This window comes from Pseudophryne corroboree, chromosome 6 (genome assembly GCF_028390025.1).
Source record: "Pseudophryne corroboree isolate aPseCor3 chromosome 6, aPseCor3.hap2, whole genome shotgun sequence".
NCBI lineage: Eukaryota > Metazoa > Chordata > Amphibia > Anura > Myobatrachidae > Pseudophryne > Pseudophryne corroboree.
In genome coordinates, this window is record NC_086449.1 from 494605295 (window position 1) to 494619995 (window position 14701).

Here is a 14701-nt window from a genome sequence, read left to right on the forward strand (position 1 = left end):
ACTAACAGACAGTCACCAAGTCTGACAGTACAACTGGATTCTACCCCCTGGACATGGATGGCACTGCCAGGCGGCCCCCCTCCTTGCCCGGCGCCCCTGGCGAGTGCCATCCTGGCCAATGGGTAGATATGCCCCTGCTGTGGGAGGAGAAGGAGGGGATTACCCTGACGGCACACTGGTTAGTGACACTCATCTGTCACATGGCAGGTACCAGAGTGGCCACGCCGGCAGGTAATGTGGATTGGAAAACGTGCCCATTCCACCATACATAAACCAGACATTCTATTGACCTATATTAAATGGAGAGCCTTGAGCTGTAGCTTCACCTGCCTCATAGGTAATCCAGCCGTGTGTGTATTATATACAGTATGTGTGTGTGTGTATGTGTAAACTGTAAGCCTCCAACAAGATAAAACATAATAGAAGGAAGATTTATCATTTCAGAATTTATTAGTAAGTTATATGTAAGTACTCAGTTTATTTAAACAAAAAATAGAAACATTGGTTAAAATTGCTTAACATCGGTCCCACAGTACCAATGTTTAGGTCTAAACAATGTTGAAAAAACATAATTTAACCGATGTTTTCTTTCGATGTCACATCCCTAGATGGCACCTGCACATTAAAAGCAAAGACACTGTGCCAAAGTTTTTGCTCTCAAGGCCAGCATCATCTTCCAAAATATCACTGGGAAAATGGAGCTGGCTGGGGATGAGGGACCCGATTCCTGATCTATTAAGGTAGGAAGGGGGTGCCCTCCCCCAAGTCTCTCCCCACCATGATAAAATGGCACCATCCCTGTGGAGTGCATAATTATTTTATTTTTGACATCATTTAATATTAACGTGCGTAATCATGCCCACTTTTTAAAGCCACGCCCCCCTTACTGGGGCCCAGCATGGCTCTCCACACCGCTGCCTGAGAGGTGAATGCATGTAACTACAATTTAATGGTGTATATTCTAGTAAAGGAACTATCAGGAGTCCCTTGACGACAGGCTGCAAGCTTAAATGTTTTGATCAAAATATGAACAAAATTCCTATGCTTTTAATTTGCTAGATACACACAGATTTGCAGTATATTATTGTTAGTGCCGACAGCAAAAGCCTTTCTGATATCAGAGTCAGATTAAGGGGGGTGCCCTGGGGGTAAGAACCCCGGGCCCCCCTTTCTAAAAGGGCCCCCCCACCACAGATGGGATCTTTCTTACAGATCCGATCTGTGGTGTTGCGCTCTCAGCTCCCTACTAAACTGGCGCCGGCACCGCATAGCTGTACAGGACAGCAGAGTGACGGACAGGCGCAGATTGGTCCTACCTAGGGCTGGCCGTAACACCCGCTCCACCAGCCGGGCTGGCTGCCTCGAGCATTAGCCCCTCCCCCCGCCGGAGTTCACACCTGCTGCTGATAGTGAGTCTCTGCTCGCCCAGCTCTCATTGTCCCATCTATGGCTGCATGTATCCCCCTTCCCCGTCGCAACATCTTCCGCAAGTGCTGGCCTCACCCCTGAAGCTTACACCCCCTACCTGAGTTACAGCAGCGGCCTTACCTTTGATATGGCCGCATCATGTGCAGGGAGAGCGGGGCTGCAGCGGAGTCGGCAATCTCTAGGGGTCGAGTCAGAGCTCTGCAGTGATTTGCGTCAGCACAAGGCCAGGAGCAGGAACAGCATCCAGCCCTTTGTTTCCATCATCATCACCACCATCAGAGTTTGGTCTAGGTCTCCAGGAGATATGGAGATACAGCCCAGAGGAATATATGTAAATGTGTTTTATATGCTCCCTTATGTCTCACCTGGCTGGACACTCTCCCCTCAATGTTTGCCCTGCCTAATATGCCCGCACTGCTTACTTTGCACCCCCAGCCCTGTTGCATACAGTATAGTCCCCTCTACCACAGCCCTAAATTACCCTCTGGCACATACACTTCCCACCCTACCTATTGCCTGTTGGCCCCATGGGCGTACACTCCTGCCCCCCCAGGCCTTCTAGACATTCAGTACCACCCCAACCCAGGGAATACCTGCCCTATCACCACCACAGGCCCAAGGGACATATACTACTCACCCTGACCCTGATATGTATACACCCTTCCCTACCTCTGGCCCCTTAGACATACAATACCCACAAGCCCAGGGACATACACTACCTGTCCCACCACTACCCCCCTGGTATCCAGGGACCTACACTACTCAGCCTGACCCCCTTGTACTCTTAGCACAAGAGCTCCCAACAGGTCTTGTGCTGGAAGTTAAACAGTTAAATACACATCTCTCTAAGGTGGCAGAGACAAGCATGTTAGCAAGTACTGTAGACAGGTTTGTCTCCTATGGGGACTGGGGCAATTATGCATGTTTTATTTTATTCCTGTGGGGGACAATGTGATTCATTTTTTCCCTCCTGGGGCCAATGTGTGGTTTTTCCGGTCAGGGTCCAATGTGCTTTAACCTCTTCTGCCAGGTCTAATGTGTTTTTTTTTTCTGTTGGGTCTAATATGTGTAATTTTTTTCTTGTGTGTGCCAATGTTATTTTGCTCCTGTGAGAGCCAATGTGTGTTTTTTTTCCTGCAGGGGGCCAATATGCCCCCCCCCCCCACCCATGGAGCTATTGTATTTTTTAGTTCCTGTCTGGTGTCAGTATGTTTTATATTTTTCCTGTGGAAGCCAGTGTGTTTGATTTTTGTTTGTAGAGGCCAATGTTTGTGGTTTTTCCTATGGGTCCAATGTGTTTTATTTTATTCTTGTGCAGGGTTTTTCATCTGCAAATGCATCTGTGTTGCACCGCCCATGGGTCCCGATGGTGTTTGTACAGATGTGCAGTGCAGATTCAGATGAACGCACCAAGAAGTGTATTAGATAGGTGTTGGGTGTTCCTGGATGGTTACAGGAGGTTGGCTAATCACACAGATGTAGCATAGTATGGGAATGTTATTGGAGTGACACAAGCGTGATGCTGATAGTGGTTGCATATAGAAACACTGAATTGCTCGCCATACTCAGAAGGATGGTCTGCCCCTAGTATAGTGCTGATGCAAGTGTCAGTTATGCGACCGGTGGTGGTGTCTAAAGACGCACAAAGCATGATTGCAATATCTGTAGCCATTGACAGTGGGCATCGCAGTCCTTAGTTAACACATTTCTACTAATATAGTATCTCTTATTCTGCACCTTTCACCTCATAGGCTTTTTCAAGTAACAGCTTATGTAACGCTTTCATTTTTTAAACATTTTTTTGCAATATTTACAGCCAAGACAGTGGCAAACGCAGGGTTTCTAAAGGGGGTTTCCAAAGGCAATCCATAATCTCCCACTCTGCAGATCATGGAATACAGCATTAATATTTAACACTATACATGGTCTATAGTATAGGCTGTATCAAACATTTTTACATAATATAAATAAGTGGCCAGGAAAAGGATAAATATACTATAATAAAGAAATATACAAATATAATAGAACCAGTACTGCACTTTCTAAGCACACATTCTCCCACCTCATGGTAAGGCTCCTGTCTCTTCTTCCTGGTATCTACTCTCTGGTCCAGGTCACTGATTAAGGACTCACATCCACACACACTGCAATTTTGTAGAAGCTGCTACCACTGGGCACTTGCAGCAACTATGCTCTGTCCCTTAAACTGAATGATGTGATGGCAGCTCTAGTAATCATATTATATACCATTGCTATTGTTTTCATAATTTGAACCACTTGCCAAGAGGAGGGAAGGGGGGGGGGGGGGGGGAGAGAGGGTTTCTGGGCAACCGGAACCCCCCCCCCTGCGTTTGCCTATGCAAGACTCAAAATAACGACTCACATCATGTCTCCACTATCAGAGTCTTCATTTTATTATAGTTTTCATGAAGATTCTGGAAATACAAAATAATAAGTTGACAGACAATGCAACACTCACTCGTATTCCACTACAACCAGAAAGAAAATGTGTCATGCTTCATTCTGAACGTTCCCTTTTCCCATCATTATCCAACTTCTAGGCAGTTGCCATGGAAGTCTTTTTCTAGAACAATTTAAAATGTATGATCAACTGAGTCATATTTCTCTATTGTTACATAGGCTTCACACTATTATTGCAAGTTTCTGGTTTCTAGTACTTGCATCATTTCAGAACTGAATATATTTCTAATTAAACAAGAAAGCTAACAGAGGGAAAAAAAATGAGTGCAGCATTTAGCTACAATTAGTATTTATCTACCTTGGTTAGTTTCTGTCACAGTACATAGTATAATAATATCCATGAAAAATAAGATATTTCCTATTCAGTCTCCTTGCAAGCTTCACTTCAGTACATATGGAAACAATTCTTGGGTAATTAGATTCATAGTCAGGTTTATGATTAGAAGTGTTGTAAAAAGGAGAATTGAAGCAATATTCAAATTTCAACCACAATTTATGCAGACATGGTAGAGTTCTTGGAACAGAGAATACAATTATATTAACAAAATCACAGAGAGAACCATGAGAGGCATACACAACAATATTCACACATACAGTGTATACATGTAAATGTTTCAAAAGCTTATCAGTGTTGCATATACAGTATTTAAACTAAAACTGTAATTTTAAGGGGAGATTTATTTTGACAAACATCAGACACTCAGCATGCAAGCCCAATGAATGGCAAGCAACGGGCATCTTTAAGGCTAAAATGGCTTATATCAGGGACAGGGGAGCATCTAGGGGTCCGAGCACGCCTGGCAAAGTAAGGGACTGCCCCCCCCCCCCCCGTATTTTCAGAATAATTACTCTATAACCCTAATAATAACCATACAGTACAGAATTTCTGCCAGAACTGTTCTACTGCCTGTCATATGGGTATATTCAATTGCTGTCGGGTCCTTTCCGACGGAAAAGACCCAACAGCTCTCTATTCAATGCCGGGCCAAACCCGACAGGTTTAGCAACGTTCCCAACAGTGTGAAACCGACTTTTTTAAAAGTCGGATTGACATTGTCGGAAACTGGGCTAAAACCTGTCGGGTTTGGCCCCACTTCCAACAATACACGCGGCACGGCGGCTGAAGCTGCCGATCTGCGTGTATTCCGACAGTCTTCAGACTAGTTGTAAAAAAATTAGGCTGGATTGAATAGGTTGGAACCCCTTCCGATCTATTCCAGATGGAAACTGCCATCTTTCCGACAAGACGGCAGTTTACGACTCTAATTGAATATACCCCATAGTATATATTGACATTATAATTATCTACAGTATACTGATAGTATTACCAGTTGTGTCCCCCCCCCCCCCCCCCCCTTGCCTGGCACACCCCTTATTTGCACCTTCCGTACAGCCCTAGGCAGGGCTTGGCAGTATTTCCTGCTCCCAGAACAGGGATAAAATCCCCATCTCACATGCTGAGTCTCAGGCTAATGCTCTACAGGTTGGATCAGTGCCCCTGTCACCACTCCTGCCTTGGGGGTAATACTGTTACCCCCTTATCTCGCTTTAGTTTTAACCACTGATAAAACAGAAATATGTGGACATACTGTACATCCAGCAACTGAAATATATCCATGCTTATGTTATCTTCTTGTCTGTAATGCAATTTGGGGCATATAATAAATCATTGAAAAGTTATATATAGCTGTGCAAGTTGCAGAAGGCCACACTTGTCAAATGGCCCTAGGCCTAGAGAGCATAAGGCCTTCCCTTTCCTCTCTAAACGTAGGCAAGTATCTGTCTGATGTACAGTAGCAGTCATTTTGTTTCATATCTTAGCTAAAAGCATGTTAAATGAAGTATTAAGTGTGTAGAGATTAGTATTTTTGTCTCTGCAGGTGTGACTAACTGCGGAGATATGCATAGGTTAAACTGCTATATAAGCTGTTTTTACAATAAGACTTGTAGGTTTAAAAAGTATAATTTTCACACATACAGAATAGCTGACGACAGAAGCTCTAAGTTTTCACATAAACAAATGAGCTGAGATAGCATTTAAATGCAATAAGCAGAAATGAAGGCCAAACAGGTGACCATGTTGGGCTCCTGAATGGGAACAAGAAATACAGCACAGAAATATGTCAATATTATGTCTAAGGCATAGATGGCCAATGAAGACTTAAGTCTGAAAATTAATTGGATGTACAGTATATATAAAAAAAGGTATAATATAAATATAACAGAGATAGGGAGCGGGAGGAGCAGTTGGAGATGAAAGGAGAAAACATAGTAGGCGGGTCGGGGTTGCCGTTACGTATGTATGAAGAATTGGCTGACTGCTATCTTGTTGGCCAGATGGCCAATATAGACTTAATAAGTCTGAAAATTAATTGGATGTACAGTATATATATAAAAAAAGGTATAAATATAACAGAGATAGAGAATGGGAGGAACAGTTGGAGATGAAAGGAGAAAACGCAGTAGGCGGGTCGGGGGGTGCCGTTACCTATATATGAAGTATTGGCTGACTGCTATCTTGTTATTCTGCACCTGTTGTGTTAAAATTTCTTTTAGAAGTATTTCCTACTGCTGTTGTTTTAACCTACCTAGTTTGTAATCAGGGTATTGGAGGATCCATTGCATGGTGACAAAAAACCATCCATTTTCAGGGTGATATTTCCCAACTCTTCTCCCACCCCACTATAACCAGATAGAGCAGTGTTTCCCAATCTCGGTCCTCAAGGCACACTAACAGTGCAGGTTTTAGTGATATCCCGGCTTTAGCACAGGTGACTGAATTAGTACCTCAGTTATTTTGACTTAACTATCTGTGCTGAAGCCTGGATATCACTAATACCTGCACTGTTGGTGTGCCTTGAGGACCGCGGTTGGGAATGCCTGAGATAGAGGGTCACTCCCCCAAATTGAGACTTGCTTGCTGAAAAAATTAGGGTTTGGAGGTATTAATGAGAACAGAGGGGATTACAAGTGCCAGGAATCAACTCTATTGTCAAGATTTACAATATATCATATGAAGAAATGATGATTTCCGTATATTTAACACTTCACAAAAAAAAAATTCTGACCGCATTTTGTTGGGCATAGTCATTTTGCACACTGTAGATGTACAGTACATATAATGTAAGTGAACTAGATTGATTGTATACATAGAACATGAAAACTTTCTGGAAGGAAGAAGTTGAAATCCTGATAAAATTCTGCACTTGACTCTGACTATGGAGATTTTGCATACCACTTAATAATTTAGTTACCCTTCACTGCGCTCTCTCCAGTTCCAGGACATCCTGCTTGGAATTAGTGCTAAAATCTGAACTGAACTGTACATTCTAGGTGAGGTGTCAGCAGACCTTAATAAATTATACAATTCACTCGAGTGTATGCCTCTTTCAAAAACATGATGTATCTGGGACTTAGCTGCCTAATAAATAGAATTACTATGTCAAACATCTCAAATTCTGTCAACTTATGGAGATCTTCTGTATGCATGTGGAAATGCTATTATTAACTAATTTTTATATAAATCTATTTGAATTTTAGATTTAACAGTCCGTTAAAAGATTATAATACATGATATAAACAAAAATATAGAAAATATATATTATTTTCCCATAAATTAAAACTGTACAAAGAAAAACGAAAAACCAGAAGTTCGGAATAAGCACTTTTAAGTCAGTCCATTACTAAGAAGGTCAACAGGCCACATGTCTGGTACATAACCCGCCCAGTACTTTATACTGTTGGCTCTGGAACCATGACCATTTCAGAACTGATGTCCCACTGTATGAGTTCAAATGAAGAGACACATTAAAAAGTGTGCTTATCATGTGTATGGAAAGCTGGGAGCAATACAATATCCCCAATTTTTAGTATAGATGTTCAAATGCCAAGGTCAGCAGCCTCAAAAGTCCATCCCAGTAACCTCAGGACCCATTGGAGAAGCTAAAATTAGCAATTTCATAACACCAGCACACAGTATAGTACAGATATGACAAACTCGCATACTCCATGGGGCCATGAAATGTTTAGGGGGCCAGATGCACAGACATGGGAGTGTCTAAAACCACAATATGGTTATAGCAATTTTGTTTGCCAGATTTCAAGCCATTTTCTTACCACTCTAATAAATACATGTACGTATGACTCAGAGCCAAGAACCCCCTCAGACCCTAATTTCTGCCCAGAGCCCCCTAATGCCCTTATGTCTGCCCAAAGCCTCATCATGCCCTTATTTCTTCCCAAAGATCCCTCATAAAATTTGCTTCTAAGAGCATTGAAGGTAGCCCCTCATGCCATTATGTCTGCCCAGAGCACCCTGTTACTTCATCTTCAGCTCTATGAGGACAACTATGCATCACACTCATCTTCACATCTGTCGCGTGCGGCCGGAGGAACAATCAGGCATAGGCAATAGAAGGTACTACAGAGTGGAATCAATGTGTCATAGGAATAGGAAGCATAGGAATCCCAAATAAATGGTTGAATCCTACTACAGTTTGTCGCGGGCTGTTTGCTTGGTCCGCATATTTCACATGCCTGGTGTAGCAAGGTTGAATACACAGCACAATAAACTGAAAGGTTCAGAAGACCAAATGTGCAGCATATACAATGCATATACAGTTTGTGCCTACTGAATAAACATACCCATATGCGGACTAAGATTGGGCATCTGTGGAGATACAGAATATTGCTTCTGGTGGAATTAGCTTTGCTTTTTGACTGTTTTTTTACTGAGTGAGGACTAGGCGCATTAGTTATGCACACAGAGCAATAAACAAGATTACGTTTTCTGGGGCACGATAATTTAGCTAAGCTTGTAACAGCACATATACTGTAGTAGCATTGCTTGGTCGGTGAACGGTATGCTCTGAAATACTGCAATCTCCATCAATACAGAAATTTGTGTGATTTTAGCATATGAAGGAGCTCTTCATCCGCACCTGGTAATAATGAATCCTATGGTGACGCTTTAGGTCTCACCTTACTCTGACTCCTCCTTCTTATCCTTCAGGGAAGCCCTGCCCCAAACCAACTCTGAACAATAACCGTATAGCGCAGAGGTTCCCAAACTGTGTGCCGTGGCTCCCTGGGGTGCCTTGGGACACTTACAGGGGTATCCTGGGTTGGTGGTCCAGGACCAATTCAAATTATTTATGGTCAATATAATAGGCAAAACCAGTGCTGGTGGCTGCCAGTCATAAAATATGTGGCCAAGCAGAAGCAAATCTTGGCCCTCACCACACAACTGACACTAAGGATGACATAAACGTGATCTACTTAATGTAATATTTCTTTCTAAATTTCTCAATAAGAAAGTTTTGGCCTAGGGGTGCCGTGAAAAAAATTCTGATATTCTAGGGCGCTGTGATTCAAAAAAGTCTGGAAACCACTGGTATAGCGTATTATGTGTCCCTCACTCATAATATGTGTCCTTCATAGTAGTGAAACATGAATTATAGGGGGTAATTCTGAGTTGATCGCAGCAGCAAGTTTGTTAGCAATTGGGCAAAACCATGTGCACTGCAGGGGGGGCAGATGTAACCTGTGCAGAGAGAGTTAGATTTGGGTGGGTTATTTTGTTTCTGTGCAGGGTAAATACTGGCTGCTTTATTTTTACACTGCAATTTAGATTTCAGTTTGAATATACCCCACCCAAATCTAACTATCCCTGCACATGTTATATCTGCCCCTCCTGCAGTGCACATGGTTTTGCCCAAATGCTAACAAAGTTGCTGCTGCGATCAACTCAGAATTAGGCCCATTGGCCCTCATTCCGAGTTGTTCGCTCGCTAGCTGCTTTTAGCAGCATTGCAAACGCTAGGCCGCCGCCCTCTGGGAGTGTATCTTAGCTTAGCAGAATAGCGAACGAAAGATTAGCAGAACTGCTACTAAATAATTTTTTGCCGTTTCTGAGTAGCTCCAGTCCAGACCTACTCACAGATTGCGATCAGCTCAGTCCGTTTAGTTCCTGGTTTGACGTCACAAACACGCCCTGCGTTCGGCCATCCACTCCCCCGTTTCTCCAGACACTCCCGCGTTTTTCCCTGACACGCCTGCGTTTTTTAGCACACTCCCGGAAAATGCTCAGTTACCACCCAGAAACGCCCCTTTCCTGTCAATCATTCACCAATCAGCAGTGCGACTGAAAGAGTGGCACGAACACCAGCAAATCTCCTAAGTTTTGTGTTAAATAGTTTAGCGCATGCGCTCTGCGTACCATGCGCATGTGCATTTAGCAACAAATCGCAGCATAGCGAAAATCGGCAACGAGTGAACAACTCGGAATGACCACCATAGTCCACAGAACTAAGATGTGTGTTAGCAGAGAATCTGTAGTGAACACAGTTTGAGATGCATATTAAGACATTTTCTACTTCTGGGTCTAATAGCTGTACGGGTCACACAATGTGCAAAGTATAATACAATCATGTCTTCTCTTGCTTTAATGGTAACATTTCTTTAGTCATCTCCGTTAAATTGTACAGCAATTGAATGAGTTGTGAATCATCTTAAAGAGCGGCTGTCAAGTCATGTTTCATTACATTTAATCTCATATACTTGTTTTCAAATAATATTGGAATACATTTTTAGAGAACAAGCACAGATGATATTATAAATGTCAGTCTCATCATTCAGCTGTGAGAGATCTATCAATCAAACTAAACAGGAAGCTAACATTTCAGTACAATATTTAGTAACATAATCTGCACAATCTCCAGCAAATGCCATATGAGGTTTTGGAACTGTGAATATATTTTATTGTATTACTATTTTTACTGTCTATAGGACATTTTCAGCCACCAAAAATGTTCAGTCACCAGCACCTTCCCTGCAGACAAGCACAGTAATTATTAATTACTCTGTAAATTTCTTTTAATTTCCACCTGTCAGCCTATGGCTTCCACCACTTGTCCTATAATTTCTCAGGGCAAGCCATGTAATAGGATATTACATTTATAAAATAATGGATGTCTGGCAAGACTTTCTTCAGACATACATCTAATACAGGATAAGGAACGAAAGAATGTTGAATAGTTATCAATAAATTCGTCTGTGTAACCTCTGGTACCCTGAACTATCAGCTTGGCATCACAAGAATAGTTCCACCAATTAATGGAGAAGTGTATCAAAGCTTCTAAGGAAGACAGGTGGAGAAGTTGCAACTTGCTATATCAATGCGGTTCTGCTAAGAGTGATACCAACTCTAGACAATGAGCCCCCTAAATTGGTACGTACATTAATGCATTTAAATTGACAGCTAACTTATCAATACAACACTACAAAGACCAGCCCCCCTACATAAGACACTACAAGAGCCAGGCACTTATCCCAAAACAGTGATATAGATAAGATGTTGCTCAATTCATTGTCTTAAACTGTGCATTAATGTGTCAGGTGGCTTATGTGTGAAAAAACAATATAAAAAAAAATCTGTTTATATTTACAGTAGCAAATTAAAATGTATTTGTCACCTAGACATATATTTCCTTCCACATTCATCTTTTTATAGGGTAGCTAGAAGATTGAGGGAGCAGAGTCATTCCTAAGACAGTAAATAAAAAAGCAAGGATCAACTAAATTGCTGAGGACTGACTATGACTTATGTTAGTGTCCTAGAAATTAGAAGCCCTACACTAAATATATTTTATTTGTACCATTTAAATACATAGTTTACTGTAGGTAAATTACCACATTACACTGCCCCCTGTTCACATTATGCCACACTATAGTGCCTCCACTTCATACGGTGCCACATTACAGTGCCTCCAGATTAAATTACAGTTTGCCACATCACTGTTCCCCAAGTTCTATCCATCTATCTCATCAATTAGGTTAAAACAAGCTTACCTTACATTGTGAGAAGTCAGATCAGCAAATACCTGCCTATCTATCTATCTATCTATCTATCTATCTATCTATCTATCTATCTATCTATCTTTTAGATTAAAACAGCTTACCCTACAGTCACACATGGGGAAATATTTAACTACCCATTCATTGATCGCGTGTAATTGTTCGCCGCAGGTTTTCCTATTAGCCCAGATAAGCCGACACAAGCCGTGGCTTATCACGGATATTATTTCACCAGTCCCTTCGGCGCTGTGGCAGTGATAGCACACAAGTTTCACTAAACCCGTGTGTTTTTGCCCGAAAAAGTTTTTATTTTATTTTATGGGAGATCTAATTAGATACCCTGTAAACAAATATTGTTGAAACAACGGGAAAAATTGAGAAAAACGAAAAAATTCTGATCCCAATGTTTCATTGCAGGTAATTGGATACCCCCCAAGAGTTGTCATAACAGAAGATATAGCTAATAGCTGACAGATTTATATCAAGCAGTTTCTATTGTACTCAATGTGAATGACATCACAAATGCAGTTTATAATATTAGCAAGACATATCATCAGCATACCATACCCTCCAACTGTACCTTTTTAATAGGTACAGTACCTTTTTTTCATGGTCTGTACCGATTTTTGCCTCTCCAAACTTCCATTGAAAGTATAGGAAAAGGGGCGTGGCCACGCCCCCTTTACACGCGGCCACGCCCCTTTTTCGGATTTGTACCGATTTTTCTGTGTAAAATGTTGAAGGGTATGGCATACTTACAGTAGGTCAAAATCACAACCTGCCAGCATTTCACTACTAATATCTATCTAATCTATCTATCTCATTTAGGTGAAAACAATCTTAATTTACACATTGACAAGTGAAATAAGCAAATACAGCTGATACAACAGTTCTGTAATAAGCAGTGACATCACAAAGGCTGTTTATAATGTTAAGCAGTCACATAAAGACTGGTTACTAAGGTGATGAATCACAACCTGTCATCATTCTCATATTATCTATCTATCCATCTTAAATTTAGGTTAAAATAAACTTACCTTACACTGTGCAAAGGGTATGAATTACCGGCGGCTGGGATGCCGGCCGTCAGTATATCGACAGGGGCATCCTGACCACCAGTATGCAGCCAGCGGGGCGAGCGCTAGAGAGCCCCTTGTGGGCTCGCTGCAGGCACGATGGCTCGCTGCGCTCGCCACAGGTTATATTCTCCCGCTATGGGTGTTGTGGACACCCACAGAGGGAGAATACATAGCCTATGTCGTCAGTATTCCAGCTGCGGCATTTTACCACCAGACGGGTTTCCGGCGGCGGCATTGTGACCGCCGGGATCCCGACCAGTGGTATTTTAACTGCTTCCTGTGCAAAGTTATCCCAGCAAATAATCTATCTAATTTAATATAAGCTGAGTGGCATCACAAAGCCTGTTTATAATATTAGCCTACTGAAGTGAAGCACATCTTGCTTGAATCACACCACTGATATCTAGCTATCTGGATCTACAAGTGTAGTATAAAATGTTTTTACTGGCATGTTGTGCGTTCTACAGTATGCACTGAAATAACCTACAATATTAGGAATATGCAAACAGAAACACTGAGAAAACTGTACCTCACAGAAGTTATCTATAATAGGATAGGAATTATAATTTTGAATAAATTATGGAATCACACAAGGCAAAACTGGAAAGCATTCAATGCACATGTGTAGAATTCTCTCCTCAAACCAGAAACAAGAAATTAATAGTTAAGTTTTGACCATTTAAACATAGGCACATGCTGGCTTATTGTGGTAAATACAGTAAGTAACCAGCTGTAAATGTAATTATTTCAACACACAACTTTCCAAGGCATTAGATAAATACATAGTATGTGCATTTCCTTATGTTAAGGGGTTAATATAGAGAGCTAAATTAATTTACACAATAAACTCATCTGAACGTGAACATTAACTGTAGACAATACTGTACATGTTTTCATTATTGCTGCCCTTCCTCCATCCCGAGAACAACATTGCACTCCCGAATCCAAGATTTCTCTCGTGCTGCCCCACATCATTGAAATGATCTCCCTCATTCTATCTCCCAGCCTGTATACTTTCAGTGATTTCATCTCAGCATTTTCATTATCCATCTCTCCCATTGTTGCTTCTTGCCCTCAGAACCCCTTACTCTGGCTCACCTCCATGTGTCAACCTTTTGTCTGCCGACTTCTCTCTAGATTCTAAGCTCTAATGGGCAGGGCCCTATTACTTCCTGTTCTCATTACCTTTAACTCTTGCTCACCAAATACACCAGCATCTCCTCTTTGGGCTGACCCTTCACTTCACTAACTCTTCCCACCTCTTTCAGGTTTCAGCTTGCACTGAATACTTCCCACTCCCCCCCGTTCCACTTCACCCATCCAGGCCATCGGTTGTGTTGAGAGTTGCAGCGTTATCTGTTTACTGTACTGTTATACCATGTACTGTCTTGTTGCTTGCTCTCTGTGCAGCGCAGCAGAACAAAGGAGGAGGATAATAATAATTATTATTTATGTATATGCAGTAACTGACCTTCACAGTATGCATTGTCTTCTCTAAGAGCCCGGAAGCCATCACGACAGATGCAAACAGCTTTGTCATCTAGGTTTTTGCAGACAGAGTATTCCATGCAAGAATGTCCTTCTGAACAGAAGTCATAACCTAAATGATAACACGAGTTTATTTTCTAGATACCATATACATCATTGCAGATATTGGTGCTCAAAGCATTATGATAATACTCCTCGACTACTGTATCCAATACTGAACTTATATGTGCGTTATGTTAGACCATCACATTTGCAGAGGTGTAAAGTACATTATGCAATCAATGAATACGCAACTATTTTAATCAAGGGGAAGGAACCAGAGGTGAATTTGGAACCACAGTATTTGGGAATCGATATTCCTACAGGAATCA

General features: G+C 41.7%; 1 protein-coding gene across 2 annotated transcripts in view; it reads right to left on the reverse strand.

Moving 5' to 3' along the window:
• NELL2 (neural EGFL like 2) overlaps positions 1-14701 on the reverse strand; it is a 489529-nt gene that overhangs the window by 154552 nt on the left and 320276 nt on the right. For both annotated transcript variants that reach the window (XM_063927346.1, XM_063927345.1), the window contains one exon: positions 14314-14442. In XM_063927346.1, the coding sequence (XP_063783416.1) occupies positions 14314-14442 (129 nt within the window). The remainder of the gene's footprint in view (positions 1-14313; positions 14443-14701) is intronic.